The sequence below is a fragment of the Pogoniulus pusillus genome, chromosome 7 (genome assembly GCF_015220805.1).
Source record: "Pogoniulus pusillus isolate bPogPus1 chromosome 7, bPogPus1.pri, whole genome shotgun sequence".
Classification (NCBI taxonomy): Eukaryota; Metazoa; Chordata; class Aves; order Piciformes; family Lybiidae; genus Pogoniulus; species Pogoniulus pusillus.
Window position 1 is genome coordinate 39738616 of NC_087270.1, and position 24363 is coordinate 39762978.

The following is a 24363-nucleotide window of genomic DNA, read 5'->3' on the forward strand; positions in this document are numbered from 1 at the left end:
TAGGCACCACTCAAAAGAGCCTGTCCCTCTTCTGTTAGCCCCCAGCTATTAGGTAGTGAGAAGACTCTCAGACTTCTCCAGGCTAAACAGCCACAGGTGTCTTATCCTGTTCTCATCAGAGGGGTGCTCCAGTCCCCTCACTGCCTTTGTAGCCTTCTCTGGACTCTCTCCAGTAGCTCCCTGTCTCTTGAATTGGGTAGCTCTGAACACAGGACTCCAATTGTGGCCTGATCATTAAACTGAAATGCATCTCCAGTTCTTACCCTGAGACTTGTGAACAGTATTTCTGCAAACCAGAGTTTACAGGTATTAATAAGCTGCACTCACTTACTTGTGTAAATCAGGCTCCATCTTTCAGCAGAAGAGTAACCCAAACCACTTGTTTCTATGCAAAGCATATATTTTATTACATTTGGACTTATCTTTCTTTTCTTTCCCCTCTAGATAAACATCATGTCAATGGAAACAGAACGGTAGAACCTTTCCCAGAGGGATCACAGATGGCTGTGTTTGGTAAGATACTGAGTTTAAAATAAAAAGCTCTAAGCTGCATAGTGTTGCTGTGTGGCAGATGTCTTAATTTCACTGTTACCTTTCAGAATTCAGGCTGCTATTGCCACTTTCTTATCACTGCAATCAGCTAAAGCCACTGATCATTTGGGGAATCATAGAATCCTAGAATCAACCAGGTTGGAAGGGGTCTGCAAGATCATTCAGTCCAACCTAGCACCCTGAGGGTGCAGCACTGAGAGTGTTCAGGCTGCCCAGAGAGAGATTATGGAGTGTCCTTCTCTGGGGACTTTCAAGACTCACCTGGATGCATTCCTGAGAGCAGATCTTCTCAATGCACATCGATTCCTAAAGGGCAAATAACAAGAGGAAGGGGACAGACATTTCAGTGATGCCTGGTGACAGGACAAGGTGCAACCACACAAACAGGAGCACAGGAGGTTCCATCTGAACGTGAGGGAAGATTCCTTTCCTGTGAATCTCTGGAGTGACTCCAAACCCACCTGGATGTGATCCTGTGCAGCATGCTCTAGGTAATCCTGCTTTGGCAGGGAGGTTGGACTCAATGATCTCTGGATGTCATAGAATCATGGAATCACAGAATCATAGAACCATTAAACATCTTCTTCTTTACCACAGGCCACCTTTCCAGCTCTGTTGGTACCCAACAGGAACTACACACAAAGTACAAATGAGCAGGTTTGTTTTGGGGCAAGTAAATGGTTACAAGTCTGCAAGTAAAATAGAGCCAACAGTTTGAGTTCCTTGCATGACTTAGAGTCTGGAGAATTGTAGAATCATAGAATGTTAGGGCTGGAAGGGACCTCAAATGCTCATCTAGTCCAGCCCCCCTGCCAGAGCAGGATCAGGATCACCTAGAGCAGATCACACTGGAACACATCCAGACAGTTCTTGAATATCTCCAGAGAAGGAGACTCCACTACCTCCCTGGGCAGCCTGTTCCAGTGCTCTGTCACCCTCTCAGGGAAAAAAATCTTCCTCAGGTGTACATAGAACCTCCTGTGCCTCAACTTCCACCCATTGCCTCTTGTCCTGTCACTGGGCATCACCCAGCAGAGCCTGGCTCCAGCCTCCTGGCACTCACCCCACACATATTTATGAACATGAATCAGGTCATGCCTTAGTTTCCTCCTCTCCAAGCTAGAAGGTCCCTTCCAGCCCCTAACATTCTATGATTCTGCAGTTCTCCAGACTCTAAGTCATGCAAGGAACTCAAACCGTTGGCTCTGTTTTACTTGCAGAGTTGTAACCATTTACTTGCCCCAAACCAAACCTGCTCATTTGTACTTAGTGAGTAGTTCCTGCTGGGTACCAACAGAGCTGGAAAGGTGGCCTGTGGTAAAGGAGAAGATGTTTAATTTCCTTGTGTCTCTGTGCTATTTTTCCATGGAAATGCCATTCTTTGATCCTTTTTGTAGAAGTTGAAAGAAGTGTTTCTCTAGAGAAATTAATTACTTCTGGAAGAAAGAAACAGCCTAAAATAGATCAGAATCATCATATTTTTTTTCTTTTAACCAGGATACAGACTTTGCTCAAATCTAGTAATTGTCAGAGCTGTCATTTCAGAATGTGCTAATGTTAGTCCTTAAGGGGAAGCCTTTGGAATGTACTAGAGGAGAAAAAGTGGATTTCTAGGACAATTATTCTTAAAACTTATTCATAGAATCATAGAATCAGCCAGGTCGGAAGAGACCTCCAAGCTCAGCCAGTCCAATCTAGCATCCAGACCTGGCCAATCAACCAGGTCATGGCACCTCCCTGGGCAGCCCATTCCAATGCCAATCACTCTCTCTGACAACAACTTCCTCCTAACATCCAGCCTAGACCTGCCCTGCCACAACTTGACACTCTGTCCCCTTCTTCTTTTGCTGCTTGCCTGGCAGCAGAGCCCAACCCCACCTGGCTACAGCCTCCCTTCAGGTAGCTGCAGACAGCAATGAGGTCTGCCCTGAGCCTCCTCTTCTGCAGGCTGCACACCCCCAGCTCCCTCAGCCTCTCCTCATAGGGTTTGTGTTCCAGGCCTCTCACCAGCTTCATTGCCCTTAATGTGGCCTTCAGATATGAAACTGGGGGGGCAGTGAGTTCCTCTAACCCAATGTTTGTTTTCCTGATGGAATCACCTTGCTGGTAGGTTTGGTGAACATGAAACAATTCTTGGAGAGGTGGAACAAGAGACTGATAATTCTTCTGGAGCTAATGGCAAATGATTCTGTGTTACCTTTGAATTTTGAGGCTAAGATGGATGTAGAGATTCTTCCTCAAATTTCTTACAGCAGGCAGGGGCAGAGACTTCTGCTACAATCTGATATTGAAGCAGTCTTCACTCTTTACATTGTTTAAAAGATTGGCCTTAATTTCCTGTGGGTGTAGTGGCTACTGCATTGAGTGCTTCTGCTGGTGATATTGAGGTGCATTATGAAGAGTGTAGCCACCAGGTTGAGAGACATTTTTCTTCCCCTCTGCTCTGCCCTAATGAGGCCACATCTGGAATACTGGGTCTAGTTGTGGGCTCCCAGGTTCTAAAAGAGACAGTGAACTACATTTGAGGCTACAAAGATGATGAGGGGACTGAAATACCTCTCTTGAGAGGAAAGGCTGAGAGAGCTGGGGCTGTTTAGCCTGGAGAAAAGAAGACTGAGTGCAGATCTTCTCAATGCTCATCAATAGCTAAAGGGCAAGTGAGAAGGTGCTAGGGCCAGACTCGTATCAATGGTACATGGTAGTAGGACAAGGTGCAGCCACATCAGCAAAATGATGGGACACAGTCTCAAGTTGTGCCAGGAGATGTATAGACTCCATATTAGGAGGAAGTTCTTGCCAGAGAGAGTGGCATTGGAATGGGCTGCCCAGGGAGGTGGTGGAGTTGCTGTCCCTGGAGGTGTTGAAGCAAAGCCTGGCTGGGGCACTTAGTGCCATGGTCTGGTTGATTGGATAGGGCTGGGTGCTAGGTTGGACTGGATGATCTTGGAGGTCTCTTCCAACCTGGTTGATCCTATGGTTTTAGGAGGTTCCATCTGAAAAAAAATCTTTTCTGTGAATCTCTGGAGCAACTCCAAACCTACCTGGATGTGATCCTGGGCAACCTGTTCTAGATGATCCTGTATTGGCAGCAGGGTTGGACTAGATCTCCAGAGGTCCCTTCCAACCCCCATCATTCTGTGGTTCTGTAATGCTTTGATATCACTGTTGACTGCACCTGATTTGTACAATTGAATAGGAATCAGTAGCTTGGCTACATAATTTCACTGAAAGGGTGCAAAATCTTGTTAAACCTCTGACTTTGAGCCATTCTTGAGGAGCTCTGTCATATTTCTATCAAGCCTGGTAACTTGGTTTTGTTTGTTTTTCAATTGCCCTGGATTTTGCACAAGACTGACTGCAAATGTTAGCCTAGGTGGTAAAAACTCATGCTGCTGCCATCTGTGCTGTGAATAAATGGAAAACCTACATGTTCTTACATTTACTATTAGACCTCATGTATCTTAGTATACAAACATGACTCTGATGATCATTGTTGGCTTTTGTTGGCATTGGCAACTTGTCTTTTGTATAGAAAAATGGAGCTACAGTTCACCACTTCTGCCTCCAAAGGTGGAACGTTTGCTGGCCCTGTGTGACTAGGAATGAAAGGAAACACTCAGAGGAGAACAGATTATCATAGAGTCATAGAATGTTTTGGGTTGGAAGGAACCTTTAAAGGTCACCTACTCCAACCCTGCAGTTTTCTGTTAGAAATTCTCTGATTTTTGCTCATCCCATTCATGCATACTCATGTAACACATATTTGCTATTATTTTAGGGATGTATCAGCTAGGAGGAAGAAACTGAGCTGGTCAAAGCTGCCAGACCTTAATACAGAATGGGCTACCCAGGGAGGTGGTGGAGTCACCATCCCTGGAGGTGTTCAAACAAAGACACTGGATGGGACACTCAGTGCCATGGTCTGGTTGATTGGCTAGGGCTGAGTGCTAGGTTGGACTGGATGATCTTGGGGGCCTCTTCCAACCTGACTGATTCTATGATTCTATGAAATGAGAGGCCCCAGTGGAATATCTCTGTTATATTTTCCTTCCCTCCCTTTCTGGCTGCATGCTTGGATTGTTGACGCTGCTGTGTGGATTTTGCTTAGCAATTCTTCTAGGGGAGGCTGTAGCCAGGTGGGGTTGGTCACTTCTGCCAGGCAACCAGCAACAGAAGAGAGGGACACAGTCTCAAGATGTGTTGGGGGAGGTAACAGAAGAAAGGGACACAGTCTCAAGATGTGTTGGGGGAGGTCTAGGCTGGATGTTAGGAGGAAGTTGTTGTCAGAGAGAGTGATTGGCATTGGAATGGGCTGCTGAGGGAGGTGGTGGAGTCTCTGTGCCTGGAGGTGTTGAAGCCAAGCCTGGCTGAGGCACTTAGTGCCATGGTCTGGTTGCTTGGCCAGGGCTGGGTGCTAGGTTGGACTGGCTGAGCTTGGAGGTCTCTTCCAACCTGCTTGATTCTATGGTCTGGTTGATTGGCCAGGGCTGGGTGCTAGGTTGGACTGGCTGAGCTTGGAGGTCTCTTCCCACCTGGTTGATTCTGATTCTATGATTCTCAGTTTTCTCACACCTCTTCTCCAAAAACATCCTTTAATCCTTTGACCAAGATTGCTTCGGGCCAAGTGCAGATCAGTAGTTACTGAGACACAATTTCTCTCTTTTGAAAAAGATCTACAAAAGATGTTAGATATCATCTTACTGAATGAGCTTATTAAAAAGATGGCAAATACCATAGGATATTGTAGATACTGCTTGCTTGCAGGGTCAGTGCTTGGGTGGGTGCCAATAGAATGGGACCAAACTCCTTTTGGTGGTGCCAAGTGACAGGGCAAGGGGTGGCAGGTACAAGCTTGAACACAGGAACTTCCACCTAAACACTAGGAAAGGATTATTCTCTGTGAGAGTGACAGAACAGTGGACCAGGCTGCCCAGAGAGATTGGGGAGCCTCCTACTCTGCATAGATTCCAAACCAGTCTGTACTTGATCCTGGGCAGCTGCTCTGGGTGACTCTGCTTTAGCAGCAGGGCTGGACTAGCTGATCTATGGAGGTCCTTTTCAATCCCTACCATTCTTTGATTCTGTGATCCTGTGAATTTTCATAGTGCTTGAGTCATTTTAGAAAATACCAATATAAAATGTGCTGCAGGGTTATAAACACCAACCCTTTTACCTGCTCACAAAGTGCAGTTAGATTGCACTCGGTATCCCCATCTTAATTAGAATCAGAATTAACCAGGTTGGAAAAGACCTTCAAGGTCATCAAGTCCAACATATCACCTAATGCCTTCCAATTAACTAAACCATGCCACTAAGTGCCACATCTAGCCTCCTCTTAAACACCTCCAGAGATGGTGACTCCACCACCTGCCTGGGCAGCTCATTCCAATGCAAATCACTCTCTCTGCCAACAACTTCCTCCTAACATCCAGCCTAGACCTCCCCCAGCACAGCTTGAGACTGTGTCCCCTTGTTCTATTGCTGCTTGCCTGGCAGAAGAGCCCAACCCCACCTGGCTACAGCCTCCCTGCAGGCAGTTGCAGACAGCATTGAGCTCTGCCCTGAGCCTCCTCTTCTGCAGGCTGCACACCCCCAGCTCCCTCAGCCTCTCCTCACAGGGCTGTGCTCCAGGCCCCTCCCCAGCTTTGTTGCCCTTTTCTGAACACTTTCCAGTATCTCAATATCTCTCTTGAATTGAGTAGCCCAGAACTGGACACAGTACTTAAGGGGTGGCCTGACCAGTGTAATAATGGGATGATTAAAAAACCTAAAACCTTCCTCTGCAGCTGCTTTTGTCCTGTGGCACATTACTGATGTGCTGTGAACCCCCCCTGAACGCTGGGGATTTGATCCGCTAGCGTTTGTGCATCCATTTCCTATCAGTGCAGCAGTCCAACTGCAGAGCACTGGGCAAGACAGCCCCAGACAGATACAAAATGCTACACTCTGCTTGATCTTTGCCAAGGACATTTTCTGACATTTATATGCACTAATAAGGGACAATAAAACATCCTTAATGAAAAGTGAAGGCTGTCCTTGATCAGCACAACCCTTCCTAACATCCTTATATTTCAAAGGATCTACAGCTCTTTTGCTTTTTGCTTTGGAAAACAAAAGCAACATGGCCTTCAGGTACAATATCTGTCTTTCTCCATCAGGGACTTGTTTATCTTAATTGAGCTCCCTTGAGGTACTGAAGAATTTAGCTTTGTGTGGCTTTCCACTTACAGCCTGCCTTGTACATTAGCGAAGATCTGGAGGTTTTTAGGGGCACATCAGATTGCAGCTTTTCAGTTGACCTCAGTCACCTTAAACCAGGCATTTAATTATGTGTTGGGGACTTTTCCACTGAAATGAGTGGAAGAAACATAGTTCATTTGGGTCTGGGGATGAAGCTCAGTGGTTTCCAGCAGCAGGAACTGTCTCTAACATGCTTTTTATTTCCTATGCAAAAAGTCAGTGCGAGGACCTAGATTACTTCAGCCTTGCAGAGAAGTAATTTCTTGCCAATGATAAATAGACATGAATCAGTGACTGGGGTGAACATATGCTTGGCATCATTTTGAGTTGGTTTAAATTTGAAATAGAAGTAAATTATCCTGTTAATGACTAGAGGCTGCCCTCATCAGATTTATGCTGCTTTGCAAGAGATATATGTGTGTATATGTTTGTTTATGTCTTGGGATACACACACATACACGTTTGCCATCAGCATTTATCCTTTGCTTCCTGTTAATAAAGCACAGAGCATGGTGACATGGCATAAACCATACAGGACAGCAGTGATTTATTCTATTGTGCCATGAAAAAATGTGATGCTAATTGTGCCATGAAAAAATGTGGTGCTAATTGATGGTAGCTACAACAGCAAAGAGGAAAAAAAGAGATAGGGGAGGCTTTGGATGGATGAAATGGTGTTGGTTTGATAAATTTAGACATGCTGTGGCATGCTACGCCTCTCCCTACGAGGAGAGGCTGAGGGAGCTGGGATTGGTTAGCCTGGAGGAGAGGAGGCTCAGGGGTGACCTTATTGCTGTCTACACCTACCTGAGGGGTGGTTGTGGCCAGGAGGAGGTTGCTCTCTTCTCTCAGGTGGCCAGCACCAGAACGAGAGGACACAGCCTGAGGCTGCACCAGGGGAAATTTAGGCTGGAGGTGAGGAGAAAGTTCTTCACTGAGAGAGTCATTGGACACTGGAATGGGCTACCCGGAGAGGTGGTGGAGTCACCATCCCTGGAAGTGTTTAAAAGTAAACTGGATGAGGCATTTAGTGCCATGGTTTAGTTAATTAGAAGGGTTAGGTGATAGGTTGGACTGGATGATCTTGGAGATCTCTTCCATCCTGGTTAATTCTGTGATTTTGTGATTCTGTGAAATGCTTGCTCAGAAATGCTGCTATTGCTTAGGGGAGTCAAGTGGTGTCCTTATATTGACCTCTTTGGTCCTTTCAACTCATGGGGCTGCAGTTAATAGATGATAGGTTTCAATCTAAAGCTGTCTTTCAGAATTTCTCCCTAGTCAAAAAAGCACATTTGGAGGACAGTTCTTAGTAACTGAGGAAGGAATAAGTCACCCTCTGTCGGTGCCTGGTTCTGTCAAACACTATCTAAACAATGAGCTTAGGCTGAGGTGAGATGGTTAATTTACATAAATGTGTTGCTAATCTTATATTCCATCTGAGGTGTCTTAGGGCATTTGACATAGCCACAAGGGGCTGACAAGGATGATACAGGTCTCCCTGGAGATCCATACTTGTCTGAACTAGAAAGTGAAAGCCAGTTAGGTTTACATAGGACATTCAAAGTGCTGTTAGATACTTTTGTTTAGGGATTCTGTGTGCAGATGAAGTGTATTATTTATGTGTCATTGTCCATGATCTCCAGTTTCCAAGGACACAGTACTGGAAGCTGTCCAGAGAAGGGCAACAACGCTGGTGAAAGGCCTGGAGCACAAACCCTATGAGGAGAGGCTGAGGGAGCTGGGGGTGTTTAACCTGGAGAAGAGGAGGCTCAGGGCAGAGCTCATTGCTGTCTACAACTCCCTGAAGGGAGGCTGTAGCCAGGTGGGGTTGGGCTCTTCTGCCAGACAGCCAGAACAACGGGGCAGAGTGTCAAGTTGTGCTGGGGGGGAGACCTAGGCTGGATGTTAGGTGGAAGTTGTTGTCAGAGAGAGTGATTGGCATTGGAATGGGCTGCCCAGGGAGGTGGTGGAGTCACCATTCCTGGAGGTGTTGAAGCCAAGCCTGGCTGGGGCACTTAGTGCCATGGTCTAGTTGACTGGCTAGGGCTGGGTGCTAGGTTGGACTGGCTGAGCTTGGAGGTCTCTTCCAACCTGGTTGATTCTCTGACTCTATGATTCTATCTTCTGTCTTATGTGCCACCCTTATGCCAGTCTTGTGCAAACTGCTACATAAAGCATCTTAGATGACACTCGGATGTCTTTATTTATGCATCAGTACTGAATCCTGGATCCCCACTGCCCATTGTGGGAGCTTGGGAACCTTCTGTCACATGAGAACACCTGGAGTGCTGTGCCCAGCTCTGAATTTCCCAGCACAAAAAGGACATGAAACTATTAAAGCAGGTCCAGAGAAGGGGCAAAAAGATGATCAGAAAGCTGAAGCACCTCTGCTATGAGGACAGGCTGTGGAAACCTGGAGAAGAGAAGGCTTCAGGGAGACCTTTTAACAGCCTTCCAGTATTTGAAGGGGGCCTACAGGATAGCTGTAGAGGGACTTGTTAGAAAGGCATGTAGCAATATGGTGAGGGGTAATGGCTTTAAACTGGAAGAATGCAGATTCAGGTTAGACATTAGGAGGAAATTCTTCACCACGAGGGTGGAAAGGCACTGGAACAGGTTGCCCAGTGAAGTTGTGGAGGCTCCAGGCCTAGAAGTGTTCAAGGTCATGTTGGATGGGACCTTGAACAACTTGGTCCAGGAGAGATTGTCCCTGCCTGTTGCAGAGGGTTGGAAATACATGATCTTTAAGGTCCCTTCCAAGTCAATGAATTCTGATTCAGTGATTTATAGACATCTAAATGTTTGAGTCTGCCTGCTGAAACAGAGGTCTCAGCTTCAAGTGTCTGAGTTTGACTGGGAGGAATTACTTTCTTCTGCCCCAGGATATCCAGATGTGTTACAGACCCTTATACTTCGGATACTGCCCACAGTATTAGATCATTTCCAATGGCAGTTTGTGCTGGCTAGTACAGGCTCTCTGCTTTTCCTGGGTGGCACAAGCCTTTTGTCTTCAGAAGAGAGTGAAAACTCCACCTTTTAAGAGGCAGCATGCCCAGACAGCATGTTGTTCCAGATTTTAATTCTGGAATACCAGCTGACTTTGCTGTCTGCACACAAGGCCTGCTAGAAATGAAATGGAAAATACACTTCAACATCTACAAGAAAGAACTAATATGATCATTTTTTTCCCCCAACAAGATAAGAAGCAATGACAAAACCATTCTGATTTGCCTTGAAAGTTAAGTAATTTTGAACCAGCCATAGTTATTTGTTCATGAGCCAGGGAAAACAGCATGCAGGATGTCAGGCTTTGAGATACAATTTATTGGTGTGTCATTGGCTTAAATCCAACATTATGCTCATAAATAATATAATCCTAGTGTGACACATTTCTGCTTGAACCCTGACTGAAAATTATTGAGAGTCATGTTATGAATTATGTAGTAGCAGTCACACAGTCAAGTCAGAAGGATGTAACTGAAATACATTTGTAATTAGGTACACTACCCAAAGACACATTGCTGCAGAAAGGGCAAAGTGTCTTTTCCTTGTATCCAGTGGTAGAATGTGGAGCCTTGCTGCAGGCTCAAGCTAATGGTCATCCAGCTTTTATTGACTCATTTTAGGATGGAAAGTCTGATGTGGTTTAATGTCATCTGTATCACTCTTGTCTGCTATTAGCACCGTGGTTTGTGTCCCAGTTTACACTAGCTCAGTATGATCCAAGGCTCCAAACTAACCTTGGCTATAATATACAACTGCTCAGCAGCATGGGAGTCACTCAGTGAAGTGTGCTTGACAAGCCAAGAGAGGACAAATATAGTGGTGCTTAGGGACATGGTTCAGCATCAGACATGGTAGTGTTATGGTCATGGTTGGACTCGATGATCTTAAAGGTCTTTTCCAGCATAAGCAAATCTATGATTCTATGACAGAGGTTTAAGCATCAAAGTACAATCATAGAATAGAATCATAGAATCAGCCAGGTTGGAAGAGACCTCCAAGCTCATCCAGTCCAACCTAGCACCCAGTCCTGTCCAATCAACTAGACCATGGCACAAAGTGCCTCATGCAGCCTCTTCTTAAACACCTCCAGCCCTTTCCAAAGCCAATCACTCTCTTGGTGTTATCCTTGAGTAGCACCACACTTAATGGACTCACACACACAATTGTGCCTTAGTGCCTTGTATGATAAACTAGAGAAAGGGTTGCTGATCATGTATCACAGTATCATCAGGGCTGGAAGAGACCTCACAGATCATCAAGTCCAACCCCTCAAGATGTTTCCCATCTCAGACTTTTAGTTTCTCTTCAGTTCCCTAGTTCTCATGCCATGGAATATCCTGAAATCAGGGCACAGCAACATGGTATGAGCAAATGAAGCCAGGTCATGAACAACCACAGATGTCTGTACCACACTACAGACATATTCAGCCAACTAGAGTGTGGGAATTCAGCAGGAGACCTCTGACTTTTGCTTGTTCTAGTAGTCTACCTTCAGACAAAGCCTGCGTCTATCTTGAGACTTTTAATTTGGATTCCCTCTTATTGGCTAATATCTTTCTTTGGCTTTCACCAACATGTTTTTGCATAGGTCACCAGTTCCTTGATGTGTGTGGCAAGGCCAACATTTATATTTTCACAAGGCATGCTTATCCTTGCATTTTCTAAACCTTCATTTAAAATATTGCTCTTTACTTCATTTAAAAACTAATCTTGGTTCCCTCCAGTTGTTTGTTCCAGACTAAAATTATTTATGCTTTATGATGCCGTAGTCCAAACCCAAGGGTAAAGCCAAGATTTTTGTAGCCTTGGGGCAACTTTGTTGCTTTAAGAAACTTATTGACTTAATACCCTAAGAATTCAAGGCACTGTGTGCATCCAAAGTGTTTTGCAATAAGTGCTGGAGCTTACAGAAGTGCCATGTTGTTTGGAACCTGAGGCTATAAGAGTCTCTCAGATCTCAACGTGTTGTGTTCTCCCTGGCTGCAGCCTGCTGTGAGTCTGAGGCACTTTGCTGATGACTCCATCAGTCATATTTTGTTCCCAACCCCCTTTCTTACAGACAAATTTAGGTGGAGGGTAATATGTGGATTTAAATTGATGCCTAAGCATGCAGTTCTTTTCCCCGTTGATGCCTGTTGTTGGAAAGTGGAATAGAATCATAGAATCATAGAATCAACCAGGTTGGAAGAGACCTCCAAGATCATCCAGTCCAACCTAGCACCCAGCCCTAACCAATCAATTAGACCATGGCACTAAGTGCCTCATCCAGTCTTTTCTTGAAGACCCCCAGGGACGGTGCCTCCACCACCTCCCTGGGCAGCCCATTCCAATGGGAAATCACACTCTCTGTGAAGAACTTCTTCCTAATATCCAGCCTAGACCTACCCTGGCACAACTTGAGACTGTGAAATGGAAATGGAAAAGAGAGTAAACCAGAAATCATCACTGTATATAGACCCATGCTCTTTCCACGGTTCGATTTTTGCTCTGCTGAGGTCTAGCAGAACTGAGAAGGGCAAAAAGAGTGATCAGAACTGTGGAGCATCTTCTATAGCAAGAACAACAGGGCCCATTGGGATTGTTCAGTGCAAACAAGAAATAACCTGTTTGGGTATGAGAGAAGTTCACAAAATGATGAAAGGCACAGGTAGTGTGAAAGGAGGTTGGTATTGCAGAATATCTCCCTCTCAGCTGGCTCTTCTCCAGGCTAAACAGGCCCAGATCTCTCAGCCTTTCTTTCTCAAAGAGATGCTCCTGTCCCCCCATCATCTTTCTAGCTCTCTGCTGAACTCTTTCCAGTAATTCCTTGTCTCTCTTGAACTGGGGAGTCCATATTCCATATGTGGCCTCCCTAGGGCAGAGGAGAGGGGAGGAGAGCCTCCCTCAATCTTATCATCACTTGCTTCTTAATATAGGCCAGGACAATATTAACCTTGTTGTCCACGAGAACACGTTGTTGGCTCGTAAGGAACTTGTTGCCCATCAGGACTCTGTGCTGGTTTGAGGCTAATTTTACTGAGAGAAATTAAATCCTTAGCTGTGAGAAGAAAGAAGAAAGACAACATGTGGCCTGTATCACCCACTCTTCTGCTGAGGAACCCAACGAGTCAAAATAGAGATCAGACAGGCACTTCACGTACACACACTGCTCAGCTCTTCATTTTGGGCTGTGTCTTCTTTCTGGTGGTCTGGTCTCTGGCTGATTCTGCCTTTAGCTCACTAATCCACCTAGCCCCTTTTCCCTCTAACCTCCTTGTCATCTCTTTTTGACATCTCACCTCAGATCTCTGCATTTATCACGTGAGATATACGTGGCTTGATCTGGTTATTTCTGAAGGGAAGGAAAGAGGGAGGGGGAAAGGTTTTGTGATGGTTTGGGAGTTCCCCACCCCCCCCCACTTTAGAAATCACCCAGACTAGACTCAGTCAGCTCTGGGAATATAAATGAAGCTATTTATTTACAGCTAGCACAATATACAAGCAGATATTTACAGTCTATACAGTTATAGACAGAAATAGACAAGGGAAAAGGTAATACAGAAACACAACTCCCCTCCCAGAAACCTGAGTCCCCAGGAGGGGCTCTCAACCACCCCTGCACCTTCCCCCTGCCCCTCTCAACCTTACCCCAGTCTTAAAGAAGAAAAGAGGTTCAGCCAAGAGGTTAAGAAGCAAAGGTGAGTGGCAGGTGAGGTTAGGGAGCTGCAGCTCAGCCAGAAGCCCAAAGCAGAGTGCGACAAAAATGGCGAGAATGTTATCTAATGGTTTCGTTTCTTCTTCAGCAAGGCTCTGAGGGGAGTAGACATCACCATTGTTTTCCTTTCACAGCCTATGATCTAGTTCTTCTCACCAAAACATTCTACCCTGCTTCAACCTAGCACAGGTTTTTGGGTCAGGACCCCTCCTTGTTTCTGGGAGGGGTGTTGTGTTTCTGTGTCACTTTTAATTGGTATATAACTGTATATATGTCTGCTTAAAAGCTGTAAATGGAGCTTCATCCCTTAACTTCCAGGCACTGAGTGTAGTCTGGGTGATTTTCTTATGTGTGGGGAGGCAGGTAGCTCCCAAACCATCACAGACTCCCAGACCCTTCTCTGCAGAGCTGCTTTCCAGAAGGTCAACCTCTAAGCTGTAGTGGTGCAGGGGATTGTTCTTCTCTAGGTGCAGCACTATAGACTTGTCCTTGTCATTAGTTTCTGCTCTGTCCAGCTCTGCAGCCTGTGCAGGCCTTGATGAATGGAAGCACAGCCTGGCAGTGTGTCATCCAGTACTGCCAGTTTCATATCATCCTCCAACATGCTGAGGGTACACTCTGTCCTTTTGTCTAGGTCATTGATGAATGTGATGGCAGAGTGTACACCTGCAGCACGTTATGAGGCAATAGCATATTATGAGGCTGTCCCAAAAGCCAGCTTCAAGGATAGAGAGGCTATTCATTGGAGCAAGTGCATGCTACTTCAGCCCTTACAAAAACCAGAGCCTGCATGGCTTGTGGTGCCCTCATGCTTAATATTCTGCCAGCCACAGCCAGAGGACATTTAGAGGCTGTCTAGAAAAACCAAGGGGGTTGGAGAGCGAGCAGGTCATGGTCGTTGTTGTGTTTAATGGCAATGCCTTTGCCTAGCTATCAATGTGGCCCAGACACTCTGCCTCAGCACTTTGTTTCCAGCAGTGACATCATGGTTTTGGGGAATGAGTGCACATCAAGTACTGCATGAATGCCAAATGACTAACCACCTGTCTGTGTGGCCTCTGCCTGTACAAATTACTTTTTGTGTAACAGTCTTCTCTGGTGTTTTCTTCAGCAGTTGTCATTTTTTTGGAGAGGGGACTGGGAAAGAGTTTATTTGCCAATGAGAATGTACCATAACTTTATTGGCTGCTAACAGATGAGAAAATAGCTCTTTGATATTCTCTATTTCCATTAAGGACAGCTGTAGTTTAAAATAGATTAATTTTAATCAGCTTCTAGCTGCATGTTGAATCACAGAATCATAGAATCATAGGATGAACCAGGTTGGAAGAGACCTCTAAGCTCATCCAGTCCAACCTAGCACCCAGCCCTATCCAGTCAACTAGACCATGGCACTAAGTGCCTCATCCAGGCTTTGCTTGAACACCTCCAGGAAGGTAAATGCATACAAGAGCATGGGAAGTTTTGAACTGAGGTTATTTCCCTATTTGATAATTACTGTTCATGTTAAAAATGGCTTAAGGCAGCCAGTGCTCTGAAGAACAGATGTGCCAAGAGGAGGTGAGTCTTGACTCCAGAATATCATGTGGGAGTTGTTGTTAATATTTCTCTCTTTGTGAAGACGTCTCTGTAGAATATGGCACTGCTTTGGCAGAACAGCAAACATCAGCTGGTGGATGTATTAATAGAATCACAGAATCATAGAATCAAGCAGGTTGGAAGAGACCTCCAAGCTCATCCAGCCCAACCTAGCACCCAGCCCTGTCTAATCAACCAGACCATGGCACTAAGTGCCCCAGCCAGGCTTGGCTTCAACACCTCCAGGCACAGAGACTCCACCACCTCCCTGGGCAGCCCATTCCAATGCCAATCACTCTCTCTGACAACAACTTCCTCCTAACATCCAGCCTAGACCTCCCCTGCTACAACTTGAGACTGTGTCCCCTTGTTCTGTTGCTGCTTGCCTGGGAGAAGAGTCCAACCCCACCTGGCTACAGCCTCCCTTCAGGGAGTTGTAGACAGCAATGAGCTCTGCCCTGAGCCTCCTCTTCTGCAGGCTGCACACCCCCAGCTCCCTCAGCCTCTCCTTCCAGGGCTGTGCTCCAGGCCCCTCCCCAGCCTTGCTGCCCTTCTCTGGACACCTTCCAGTAATGGAATGCTGCAGTGGTTATCAGAAGAGGAAAGAAACTCAAAATTTGCTATTGGTTGCAGTAAACAAACTCAGTAATCAAAGTCAGTTATTTTCTGCAGTGTAGCCCTAAAAGTGATCCTTATTTTGCTGGTAACAAAACGTTTGTGGTGCTTTGCTTATATATAATAGTAGGATATATTTTGGGTTGCTCCTATGTGTCTCAAGCTCCCTTGAAGTTGCCAAGTGATTCCAGAGCTTTAGCTTTCCACAAGAGAAGGGTAAGGTTTTGCTGGTAATGCAGAGCTGAATTTATATGAAAGATATGGTTTCAAACAGATTACACAGCCCTGCTGACATCTCTTATTTTGTGTGTACATCAAGTTCTACTTGAAGAGCAGAGCACTAAAGTGTGTCAAATGACCGAGGATGATCTCAAATGAGTCTCTGCGAAGCGTTGGAATGCTCTGAGCAAAAGGAGATCACAAAATGATTTGAAAGCCTCAAATCAATGACTTCAACTAAAGATGTTACGCTTTGCAACGAAGCAAATAATCAGGTTGATGATAGGACCGTGTAGCTCTGTCTCAATCTCTTTCAGATAGTGTTGTACCAGAGGTTCTTTTTATCCCTAACAGACTTTTGAAAGGTAATTTATTAAGAAGGTACTCCCCTCCTCAAGGGAGATAAAAAAGTGGCTAGAGTGAATTTATCTGTGTGCAAGCTGCCATGATTTATGCTTTATTGACTATATCCTTGGACTTGCTGCAGTGTTAGATTAACTTTGGTTCCATTTCTCAACACTTCAGAGATGTGCAAAGAGCTTTTGATGCTTTTATTTCTACCTATCACATTTTCATGGATCCAGGAGTTTATGTTGTGAAAGATATTTTAAAGTGCAAACAGTTCAGCAGATTTTGACTATGAACCCTGTGGTTTGTCTCTGTGTTCTTGGGACACTTCAATCATCCTCTTTGTGGCCAAGAATCACAGAATCATGGAATTGTTTAAGACTTCAAAAATCATCTATTTCCAACCCCCCACCATAGTCAGGGACACCACCAGCTGGAACAGGTCCCTCAAGAACAGGTCCTGGACAGGCTGCAGAGGTGGGCACAGTCCAACCTCATGATGTTCAACATGACCAAGTGCAAGGTTCTGCATCTGGGTCGGGGCAATGCCAAGCACAAATGCAGGCTGGGCAGTGAGTGTCTGGAGAGCAGCCCTGAGGAGAGGGACTTGGAGGTGCTGCTGGAGGAGAAGCTCAACAGGAGCCAGCAGTGTGCACTTGCAGCCCAGAAAGCCAAGCAGAGCCTGGGCTGCAGCAGCAGAAGTGTGGCCAGCAGGGCCAGGGAGGTGATTCTCCCCCTCTGCTGTGCTCTGCTGAGACCTCACCTGGAGTACTGCATCCAGTTCTGGAGCCCCCATTACAAGAAGGATGTGGATGTGCTGGAGTGTGTCCAGGGAAGGGCCAGGAGGATGCTGAGAGGCTGCAGCAGCTCTGCTGTGAGCACAGACTGAAAGAGTTGGAGCTGTGCAGTCTGCAGAAGAGGAGCCAGTTTAAACCCATTACTCCTCATCCTGTCATTACCTTGTCAACAGTCCTTCCCCAGCCTTCCTGTAGCCCCCTTCAGATACTGGAAAGTCACTCCAAGGTCTTCTCAAAACCTCTTCTCCAGGCTGCAGAGCCCCAACTCTCTCAGCCTGTCGTCATAGCAGAGCTGCTGCAGGCCTCTGAGCATCTTGATGGCGTCCTCCGGACTTGCTCCAACAGTTCTATATTCTTCTTGTGTTGGGGCCTCCAGAACTGTCTACATCAGTTCTTTGCAGTACTTCTTAAGACTTCTCTTTAAGCAATTAGACATGGAAGGCATGACATTCTAATCCAGCTATTTTGTGGTTAATGACTGGTTGTACTTCTGTTGTGAACAGCACTTCTTTTCTGCAGCTCATACCCACTTTTGGTTCAATATTCCTTAGTGTATGATTCAGTGCCCAATTGTTCCCTGCTGTCAGCATTGATTCAGTTGCATTGCCCAAACATGGCAGAAAAGATGTTTTTATGGGTTTCCAATTCCTGGATTGGGCAATTTGTGGCAGTTCATTTTCATGTTTATGTAATGTGTCAGCATCCTGGGATGCATTAAGAATGTGACCAGCAGGTTGAGGGAGGTTCTCCTACTCCTCTGCTCTGCCCTGGTGAGGCCATGTTTGGAATATTGTATCAAGTTCTGGGCTCTCCAGTTCAAGAGAGATAGGGAGATGCTAAAGACAATCCAGCAGAGGGCTGGGAAGGTGATGAGGGGACTGGGGCATCTCTCTGGGGAGTAAAAGCTGAGGCTGTTTAGCTTGGAGAAGAGCAGACTGAGAGGGGATCTCAGTGCTGATGGGTGCCCCAGGACATCACAAATGGTGCTATACACTTCCCTCTAAACATGAGGGAAAACTACTTTCCTCTCAGGGTGACAGATGCCTGGACCAGCTTACCCAGAGAGGTTGGGATCCTTTGGTGTGTTTCCAAAAAGGATTCACTGCTTTGCTTTGGGACCACTCACACATCACTTGTGGAGTACTCAAAGTAAGAGTTTGTAGGTTATGGTACCCTGTACATCTTCAGACTGCTTTTCACCTTTCACTTGTAAGATAATGCTAAGTGTGCTCAATGCAGGGCAAATAGATGCAGAATAGTGATTAGGAATAAGACCTAGGAATAAGTACTCCAAGACAATGGAAAAAGGCAGAGCCACAGAAGTGGTTGACTTGAGATCAGTCCTGCTGAGAAGAACCTGGGGACACTGGTGGGTGAAAAGCTGGACATGAGCTGGCACTGTCTTGCACACCAGACGCCTGCTGTCTCTTGGGCTACATCCATAGCAGCATGTCCAGGAAGCTGAGAGGATTCTGCCCCTCTGCTTGACTCTGGAGAGACCTCACCTGCAGTGCTGTGTCCAGCTCTGCAGTCCTCAGCACAGGAGAGACATTGTCCTGTTGGAGCAGATCCAGAAGAGGCCAGAAAAAATGATCAGAGGGCTGGAACACCTTTGCCATAATGACAGGCTGTTCAGCCTGGAGAGAAGGCTTCAGGAGACCTTGTGGCTGTCCCAGCTTTGGCTAGGATAGTGTTTAGGTTTTGGCTTGTTTTTTCTTTTACCCCTTCACAAGAAGCTAGGAAGGGTCATAGCCAGAACAACCAGAAAACCAGTCACTGGGTATTTGATGCCAGGCTGAGGTCATGCCTAGCAGATAAGGGAAGGGCTGGCCAGGAGCAGATGGTAGAATCAAAGAGTCAGTCAGGCTTGGAAGGGACCACAAGGAGCAGTCAGTTCCAACCCCCTGCCATGCCCAGGGACACCCTACCCTAGAGCAGGCTGCACACAGCCTCAGCCAGCCTGGCCTCAAACACCTCCAGCCATGGGGCCTCAACCACCTCCCTGGGCAACCCAGTCCAGCCTCTCACCACTCTCATCACCAACAACTTCCTCCTCACCTCCACTCTAACTCTCCCCACCTCCAGCTTTGCTCCATTCCCCCCAGTCCTGGCACTCCCTGGCAGCCTCAAAAGTCCCTTCCCAGCTTTTTTGTAACCCCACTTCAGATGCTGGCAGGCCACAAGAAGGTCACCTGGGAGCCTCCTCTTCTGCAGCCTGCACAGCCCCAACTCTTTCAGTCTGTGCTCACAGCAGAGCTGCTGCAGCCCTCTCAGCATCCTCCTGGCCCTGCTCTGGACACACTTCAGCACCTCAACATCTCTCTTGAATTCAGGAGCCCAGAACTGGACACAGCACTCAAGGGGTGGCCTGAGCAGTGCTGAGCACAGGGGCAGAAGAACCTCCCTTGTCCTGCTGCCCACACTGCTCCTGAGCCAGCCCAGGATGCCATTGGCTCTGCTGCCCACCTGGGCACTGCTGCCTCATCTTCAGCTCCTCTCTCCCAGCACCCCCAGCTCCCTCTCTGCCTGGCTGCTCTCAGCCACTCTGGCCCCAGCCTGCAGTGCTGCTTGGGGTTGTTGTGGCCAAAGTGTAGAGCCCTGCACTTGGCCTTGTTCAGTCTCATCCCATTGGCCTCTGCCCACCCATGCAGCCTGGCCAGGTCCTTCTGCAGGGCTCTCCTACCCTCCACAAATCCACAGCTGCTCCTAGCTTGGTGTCATCTTCAAACTTACTGCTGCTGGACTCAATCCCCTGCTCCAGATTATTTGTAAAGATATTGAACAGGACTGTGCCCAGCACTGATCCCTGGGGCACACCACTGGTGCCAGCTGCCAACTGGCTGTGGCACCATTCACCACCACTCTCTGGGCCAGGCCCTCCAGCCAGTTCTTATGTATATCCCTGCTCTCTGCTGGTTATAATCAAAATTGCATTGAAATAGGAATATTTGAAACCTCTTGCATTGCAACTATGATGTTTAGAGCAGCTGTGGTTTGTGCCTTATTAACATTCTTGATGTTGACTTATTTCAGTCCTGTTGATTTTGTATTAGATACAACTTCACAGCATGTTAGGGGTTGGAAGGAACCTCCAGAGATCATTGAGTCCAACCCCCCCAGCTTGTGGCACACTTTTATGATGGCTTGAATAAGCACACTTTACAAATTGGTTTTGATCTCCCCATCTCTCTGTTGTTTTTTTTTACCCAGTGTGAGTGCTGTTGTCTTTTAAGACTTTTCAGAAGTCATACTCATGCTATGTTTTCCACATTTTTCATGCTGAAAACATGCTAGTTTTCTTCTGGACAGAAAAAAGATTCCTTTCTTGTTTTGGTCACCTGCTTTTCCTTTTTGCAGTAACTCTAATCTGTTGCTTGGATTTTATCCAAGCATACATACACGTGTCAGAGAGACACAGATGGATTGCATGGCCATTCTTCCTGGTCTGCAAGCTGATGACACATGGGTTTGATGAGTGGGGCATGAGATGGATAAAGACCTGGCCCCATCCTTAGAGTGGCTGTCAATGGCTCCATGGCCATGTGGAGGCCAGCGACAAGTGGAGTCCCTCATGGATTAGTGCTTGGACCAGTCTTGTTCAACATCTTTGTAACATAGACAGTGGCACTGAGTGCAGCCTCAGCAAGTTTGCTGCCCACACCAAGCTGTGTGGTGCAGCAGCCAGGCTGGAGGGCAGGGATTCATCCAGAGGCACCTGGACAGGCTGCAGAGGTGGGCACAAGCCAAGCTCAGGAGGTTCAACAAGACCAAGGGCAAGGTCCTGCAGCTGGCAAGAGGCAATGCCAAGCACAAACGCAGGCTGGGCAATGAGTGTCTGGAGAGCAGCCCTGAGGAGAGGGACTTGGGGGTACTGCTGGAGGAGAAGCTCAGCAGGAGCCAGCAGTGTGCACTTGCAGCCCAGAAAGCCAAGCAGAGCCTGGGCTGCAGCAGCAGCAGTGTGGCCAGCAGGGCCAGGGAGGGGATTCTGCCCCTCTGCTGTGCTCTGCTGAGACCCCACCTGGAGTACTGCATCCAGCTCTGGAGCCCCTGGGACAAGAGGGCTGTGGAGATGCTGGAGTGTGTCCAGAGCAGGGCCAGGAGGATGCTGAGAGAGCTGCAGCAGCTCTGCTGTGAGCACAGACTGAAAGAGTTGGGGCTGTGCAGGCTGGAGGAGAGGAGGCTCCCAGGGGACCTTCTTGTGGCCTTCCAGGATCTGAAGGGGGCTACAGAAAAGCTGTGGAGGGACTTTTGAGGCTGTGAGGGAGTGGCAGGAGTGGGGGGAATGGAGCAAAGCTGGAGGTGGGGAGAGTCAGAGTGGAGGTGAGGAGGAAGTTGTTGAGCAGGAGAGTGGTGAGAGGCTGGACTGGGTTACCCAGGGAGGTGGTTGAGGCCCCATGGCTGGAGGTGTTTGAGGCCAGGCTGTGTGAGGCTGTGTGCAGCCTGCTCTAGGGTAGGGTGTCCCTGGGCATGGCAAGGGGCTTGGAACTAGATGACCCTTGTGGTCCCTTCCAAGCCTGACTGATTCTGTGACTCTATGGTTCTTTCATTTGAACAAACATGAGGCTTCTGCTTCGCCTATGGAAAAAAGAAGCAAGCCCAACAGTTTCTCTGGGAATTCATGCAGCGTGAACAGAACACATCTTGGCAAAATGGTGAGCCAAGAAATTCCTCTTTAGCTGCTCTGTTAGGCAAACTGCATTTTAAAATTCTTGCCCAGGGCTTTGTTTGACTTGCCCCAGGCAAGCTGTTCAACATATTTATCAACCCTGCTGTAGCATTAGAGCCAGTGCTTATCCGGCAAGATCATCCTCCTAATGCCGTCTGTCATCAGGACTTTTATTTCTTTCAGCTGAGCTTGCTCTCTGTTTCAGAGCTTTTTTGGTTTTCTGCTTGTTGTTACATTCCTCCCAACCATTTCAGAGCTGATTGTTTCCTGGTGATCCCAAATATTCTCCATTGTTTAAATATTCTGTGGTTATGGAATGTTAAACCCTTGAAGACTTCAATAATACAATATGATTTTAAGTCTTGATTGATGACATCAATCCTCTAAGCATCCAGATGGTACAGCAAAGGGCTCTCTGTGTTCCAGTGTTATGTAAAAGATGATACTGCATTTCAGTCTGGATCTGGAATTCTTTCCAGATTCTCTACAAGAGAAAAAATGAGGATGTAAGCTATGATTGGACCCAACACATGGAATCACAGAATTACAGAATGGTTTAGGTTGGAAGGGACCTCAAAAATCATCTAGTTCCAACTTGTAGGACACCTCCCACTAGAGCAGGTTGCTCAAGGCCTCATCCAACCTGGCCTTGAACACCTCCAAGTGTGGAGGGAGCATCCACAACCTCCCTGGGAAACCTGTGCCACTGTTTCATAGAATCATAGAATCAACCAGGTTGGAAGAGACCTCCAAGATCATCCTCTCCAACCTAGCACCAGCCTTATCCAGTCACCTAGACCGTGGCACTAAATGCCTCATCCAGTCTTTTCTTGAACACCTCCAGGGATGGTGACGCCACCACCTCTGTCTCAGTCTGTGGGGTAATGCATTCTGTGCCTTTGAGAACATGGCTTCATTTTAGGTTTTCAGACCTCCATGAACTCCTGTGTCAGTGCACAATCAGTATGAATGTGTTCAACACACTCACATAGAATCATAGAATCAGTCAGGGTTGGAAGGGACCACAAGGATCATCTAGTTCCAACCCTCCTGCCATGGGCAGGGACACCCCACATGTGATTGTGAGATCAAGTTCTACTTTTGGGTTTGTGTCCACAGTCACAGTGAAGCCAAAGGGACTGTAATGTTGCACTGCAGAGAACAAAGTTTACCTTTCATAGAATCACAGAATAGAATCACAGAATTTGGTTGGAAAAGACCTCCAAGATCATCCAGTCCAACCATCAGCTTTCTGGAAGTCTGGGGCCATGGAATCACATGAAGTTCCATGAATTGCATGCTGAGACAGCTCTAAGCTGGATGTTAGGAGGAAGTTGTTGGCAGAGAGAGTGGCATTGGAATGGGCTGCCCAGGGAGGTGGTGGAGTTGCTGTCCCTGGAGGTGTTGAAGCCAAGCCTGGCTGAGGCACTTAGTGTCATGGTCTGGTTGATTGGCTATGGCTTGGTCTGGTTGATTGGCTATGGCTGGGTGCTAGGTTGGACTGGCTGATCTTGGAGGTCTCTTCCAACCTGATTGATTCTATGATTCTACAAAACAGTGGCACAGGTTGCCCAGGGAGGTTGTGGATGCTCCCTCCACACCTGGAGGTGTTCAAGTGCAGGTTGGATGAGGCCTTGAGCAACCTGTTCTAGTGGGAGGTGTCCTACTAGATGAAACTGGATGATTTTTGAGGTCCCTTGCAACCTAAACCATTCTGTGATTCTATGTGTTGGGTCCCATCATAGCTTCCTTGTTGCTTGCTTGCCCATCTCCTCTTTAGGGGAAGGAGCACAGTGATGCCTACCAAGGTCTCATCCTGACCTTTCATGGTGAAGCCAAGGTGCCCACGTCAGCCTGTGAGGTGCTAAAAAAGGATGGTGCCTGCAGTTTCAGAGCACACAGCATAAATATCTCTTTGGCTCAGCCCTTAGAACTATCAGTGCTTGGACTGCCTTCAATCAATCAGCTGGATCAGCTGCTCTACACAATTTGTTTTTGAAGGAGAAAAATGCCAACCACACTCAGGATTTGGCAGAAGTGTATGAAATGAGAATTATTATATAGGTATGTGGCTTGCTGAGGTTCAATTTATTCTTTCCAACTGGGGAAAAAAAAAAAAGCCATTTCAGCTCAAAGCAGCTGAGCATTTCCTTCTCCAGATTTTACAGAGGTAACTAAATCAATCGCATTCAGAAATTGGGCCAAGTGCTGTAGCGGCCGAGAGAAGTGAGGATGCTGGCAGCTGTGTCTTCACATCCCACAGAGATGCTGGCTAGAGCCAGATGCATTGAGGTAGACTGGTGGGATGTACTGTTGGCTGTCCTTTACTGCTTCAATGTATAGGAGCAGCCTGTGCCCCCAGCTACTTTTGGCTGGGTACTGTAGCATTGGAGCAGCTGGCAGAATCGTTGCTTCTAGGGCTTTGGAACATAAGCTGCCACAAGAGATAGAATCATAGAATCGTAGAATCAACCAGGTTGGAAGAGACCTCCAAGCTCAGCCAGTCCAACCTAGCACCCAGCCCTATCCAGTCAACCAGACCATGGCACTAAGTGCCTCATCCAGGCTTTGCTTCAACACCTCCAGCCACAGCCACTCCACCACCTCCCTAGGCAGCCCATTCCAATGCCAATCACTCTCTCTGTGAA

The 24363-nt window shown here is 47.0% G+C and overlaps 1 protein-coding gene across 6 annotated transcripts in view; it reads left to right on the forward strand.

The window, feature by feature from the left end:
- The window catches only part of MSRA (methionine sulfoxide reductase A), a 471584-nt gene that overhangs the window by 93666 nt on the left and 353555 nt on the right, over positions 1-24363 (forward strand). For all 6 annotated transcript variants that reach the window (XM_064146682.1, XM_064146681.1, XM_064146683.1 and 3 more), the window contains one exon: positions 445-513. In XM_064146682.1, the coding sequence (XP_064002752.1) occupies positions 445-513 (69 nt within the window). The remainder of the gene's footprint in view (positions 1-444; positions 514-24363) is intronic.